The sequence below is a fragment of the Notothenia coriiceps genome, unplaced genomic scaffold (genome assembly GCF_000735185.1).
Source record: "Notothenia coriiceps isolate Sejong01 unplaced genomic scaffold, NC01 NC01_scaffold00037246, whole genome shotgun sequence".
Lineage (NCBI taxonomy): Eukaryota > Metazoa > Chordata > Actinopteri > Perciformes > Nototheniidae > Notothenia > Notothenia coriiceps.
The window spans coordinates 19,965,810-19,970,007 of NW_011369947.1; the positions used below are offsets into that span (position 1 = coordinate 19,965,810).

Below are 4,198 nucleotides of genomic sequence, written 5' to 3' on the forward strand. Positions count from 1 at the left end.
CCCCCTCCTCCTCCTCTTCTAATTCATTTGAACATGTCCCATCAAGATTTACAATTCTTTTAAATTTAAAACTGGCTTTGTGTGCTTACATGCATGTTTGCTGGAGGTCCCGAATGTCTATAGAACAAATATGGTCAAGTGATCAATTTAATGGCTGAGTGGGTGTATTCACTTCTCTGTGAATACCCACTGCAACTAATATGGCGCAGTCACTCAAACCTAAACAAATCCTATATGTAGCAGTCTGCTATTATGCATCTAGGTCCACATACAGAGCACAATTTGACTCCAAACTCTGATTCACTGATTGAATTCACTCACTAAGTTATTTAGACACGTTAGCAACATGCTACATATTTCATGCAACAATGCAAAGCTGTGGGTGATGCACCACATTTGTGACACTTGATATAGTTGTTACTGTATACATTTGAATTTAAGCCATTTACCCGTGACATTTTGAAAAATAAGCCATTTCATCCATCACATGTCCAGAAATATTTTAATTGGGCTATGTAATTACATTTATTACCGAACCTACGATTGGCAAAGGGAAATGCTAATAACCCCCTCTGCTTATTCCTCCCTTTTCCATAGGTTGTCTCTTCAATCCCAGTGCACTTGGATGGAAAGTCTGCACCTGGCCAGGTTCCCACTGGCAGTGTTTGTTATGAAAGAAATGGGGTAAGTGGCATGGATTATAGATCAGCGAAATGCAGGATGTTTTTAAAACTTCATCCTTTCTTGATGACTTTTTTTTAACAATCATTTACTTGCTCTATAACCGACTTTTGCTAAAACCCTCCTTACATCTGCTTCCCCATTATGAACAAAGGATTGATTTATATCAATGGAATATGTTCCATCATGGCCTTCACAAGGGCCATTTATTTTTCACTGTACGAAAAAATGCAGTTGGAAGCCTAGTTCCTTTTAATGCTACACAAGAAAAACTAAGTATTGCATTTTTAAGTCATTTGAATGTAAACAGCAACAAGCTAAATTCCACAAGCAGAATATTTGCTTTACATATAAATTGGCATCAGGGACAAGAGGTCTATAATAACTGTTGTGTTAAGCCCCATGCCCCCACGGGCAAACTTAGCTGACTGACGATACGAACCATTTTTACCAAAACAAAAAACAAGCCTCACAAGAAGCGTCTAAATGAGCCCTGAGCAGTTGGCACAGAACTCTAGGTATAAATACCCTTATTACTTATCGTATCTGCACAAACAAGATATCGATTAGCAAGCTGAGATTCCAAAGATTCCAGAAAAAATAGTATCATCACTGAGCGATCCAAACTCGTGACAGGGGAAGCGAAAACAGACATTACAACACGTAGATCCACGGAGGAAACGGAGAGATTCTTACCTCAGCTGTTGTTCTGATCAAATGTTGTGTTCAATGGCATCAAAACCATAAAAACACTGCTAAAGGTTAATCCAATGTGTCTGTTAGTTTGAAATGATTACTGATAATCCATCTTCATATTTACTAGTGAAACATAACATAGGTTTTCGACTGCGTGCGCGTCACACCAACTCCTCAATGGTAACATGTATGTGGAACTTCCCCTTCGATTCTATTGGCTCTAACGGTTCAAAAGAGGTGTCAATCACCAAAATCGAGCAATGGGTTCCAGAGAAACGGCAAATACACCCATTTCCACTCAAATGACCTCAAAGGTGATTTTTTTTCTTTTCTTTTTTTGCTAAATCTCTCTAAAAAGGTCAAAGTCACTTGTTTGGCATCAATCTTGATACAGGGTACTTATTATGTTATACTTTGGATTCCTAAAGCTTTTAGTCTACTATCCCATCATTCAAGGGTGGTTTTCACTATAAGTAATGTATTCTCTTTTGGACGGACACTGTAATTTAACTTTTTTTTTTTTTACTATGTTCAATCTGAATTTACTTTAAAATAAAACAGATCTATATTGATTCTGACTTTTCTACATCCAACTCACAAGTTTTTCATTGCTTTGAGAAAAAAGATGATTAATTTACCCCTTTTAGAAGTAAAAATATAGTCCTTTGTTCTGGGAATGTCATTTTTCGAGCCTGAGGCCTGAAAAGCAGGCTTGGGGCTTAACAGGTCAAGAGGTGTGTTCAAAACCGTTTCAAAAACCCTGTTTTGACTTTCAACAGGAGGTGTTCTACCTTACCTACACGACTGATGATGTGGAGGCTAATATGCACCTGGATACAGGCGACAAAGTCAGCTTTTATATGGATACCAACAAACAGTAGGTCTTTACACAATGACAGTATTCAATCCCTAATATGCCGAGATTACACTCAAGTTTGTTTAACCTTTCTTGCATTTCAGTACTGGTGCAGTCAGTGCTCGTAATATTCAACTGGTGAAGAAAAAGCAAATGAGATGCCAGGGTGTGGTGTGTGCTACAAAGGTACGGGACGCTAATATCAGCACGTGGACATTTGGTAACTTAGTAATGGTGTTGTCATCTTTGTGATGGCTACCTTTGCAAAAAAGGGCACTATTTGAGAAAATGATTTGTACATGAAATACTTCAGGCCAACCGAGCCATTAGCTTGTTTACTAAAGTTGTAGAATTTTTAACATGGATGTTGTGATGGTGGGTTCCTTAGCGTAATTTCTATTTAGTTTAATTCCATTCCATTTAATCGCTTCTGACAATCTTTTTTGTCAGTAAGTAACTCACTGAATTGAGGCAGGATCAGACGGTTGCTGCTCCTGTTTTGTTGAACCACATGTTGTCTTACAGGAGGCCTTTGGATTCATCGAGAGGGCAGATGTGGTGAAGGAGATTTTCTTTCACTACAGCGAGTTCAAGGGTGACCTGGAGGCTCTGCAGGCTGGAGATGACGTTGAGTTCACCATTAAAGACAGGAATGTAGGGGTTAAGCTTTTCATCCCTTAAAATACCTGAGTAACTCTTGTACTTTGATTATTTTTTGACATCTCAAACCCTTTAAATCTAGGATCTACACGGTCTTTCAAAAGCCTTGAATTGTCTTTGTTTACTGCAAATAATCATGAGGTTTATTGGGATGTATTTATTCTGTGCTCGGAAGGAGAACTAAACCATTATTTTCCAATCTAACCTTTATATTTTCATAGCGGTTATATATTACTTTTATATTGTTGAAAGAATATTTCCAGGACTTTGTTTCTTATGCCAATATGAACACACAATAAATATAGGTATTCAATTATTTGTTGTTTTTAAAACCAGTCTTACATTTAACTTGTGTAAATTGACCTGCCAAAATGTTTGTGTAAACCGTCCGTTATGTTCTTGTGGCCATAGGGTAAAGAGGTGGCCACAGATGTGAGGCTGCTCGCCCAAGGAACAGTCATCTTTGAGGACATCAGCATCGAGCAGTTCGAAGGCACTGTTGTCAAGGTCATTCCCAAGGTTCCCACCAAAAACCAGGCAAGTAGATTACAAGTCTGGCAAGTCACATTTTCTCAAATCGGTCCTTTCTTGTACGACTTGCATCACAAGAACTAACTTTTAACCTAATTCTATTGTTTTAATTCATAACTTTCCTTGTCTCTTATCGTGCTTTTTTTCCTTCCCCTATGGCAGGGGTGGCCAACCAGTCAGAGATTAAGAGCCACATTTTGTCTATGTTACTGCAAAGAGCCACATCAAACACACAGTCACTGATACCGCTTGTTTCAGTTTTTTGTTTTCTGGAGACAAGATTTCAACCACGTCACTGATGCATTTTTGTGGCATTGGGATATATATTTTTTAAATCCTCTGGAGCAGAGAGAGGAGCTGTGGATTATTGTTATTGATTAATGCATCTACACACAACCAAGTCATATTTTCCCTACTTCCGTGCAGATTAAAACTACACCGGGTTCTCGGTTAGTGTTTATTTGCACCTACGTCTCTTGTAGTGAAAACTCCCCCCTTTTGGGATAGCAACTAATTTGTAAAGAGGTCACCAAAGGGAATGTAACAGGAACCCTTCCGGCCGCGACGCGAGGCGTTGACTCGGGGCGCGGGGGGACTTTAACTCCACAAATTTATTATATATTTTGTTTAAAAAAATTATGAAATGAATAGAATTTATATAAATATATCGTGGTAACGTTAGATATGATATGAAGTGAAAAGGTAACTTGTACACGAGAAAAGAAATTAATTTGATTTGAAAGTAAAATTCACACTAAATAACAAAAACGCTGG

The 4,198-nt window shown here is 38.2% G+C and overlaps 1 protein-coding gene across 11 annotated transcripts in view; it reads left to right on the top strand.

Moving 5' to 3' along the window:
• Positions 1-4,198, top strand: part of csde1 (cold shock domain containing E1, RNA-binding) — a 21,402-nt gene that overhangs the window by 7,606 nt on the left and 9,598 nt on the right. For all 11 annotated transcript variants that reach the window (XM_010795160.1, XM_010795153.1, XM_010795152.1 and 8 more), the window contains 5 exons: positions 598-684; positions 2,157-2,254; positions 2,338-2,419; positions 2,759-2,887; positions 3,305-3,430. In XM_010795160.1, the coding sequence (XP_010793462.1) occupies positions 598-684; positions 2,157-2,254; positions 2,338-2,419; positions 2,759-2,887; positions 3,305-3,430 (522 nt within the window). The remainder of the gene's footprint in view (positions 1-597; positions 685-2,156; positions 2,255-2,337; positions 2,420-2,758; positions 2,888-3,304; positions 3,431-4,198) is intronic.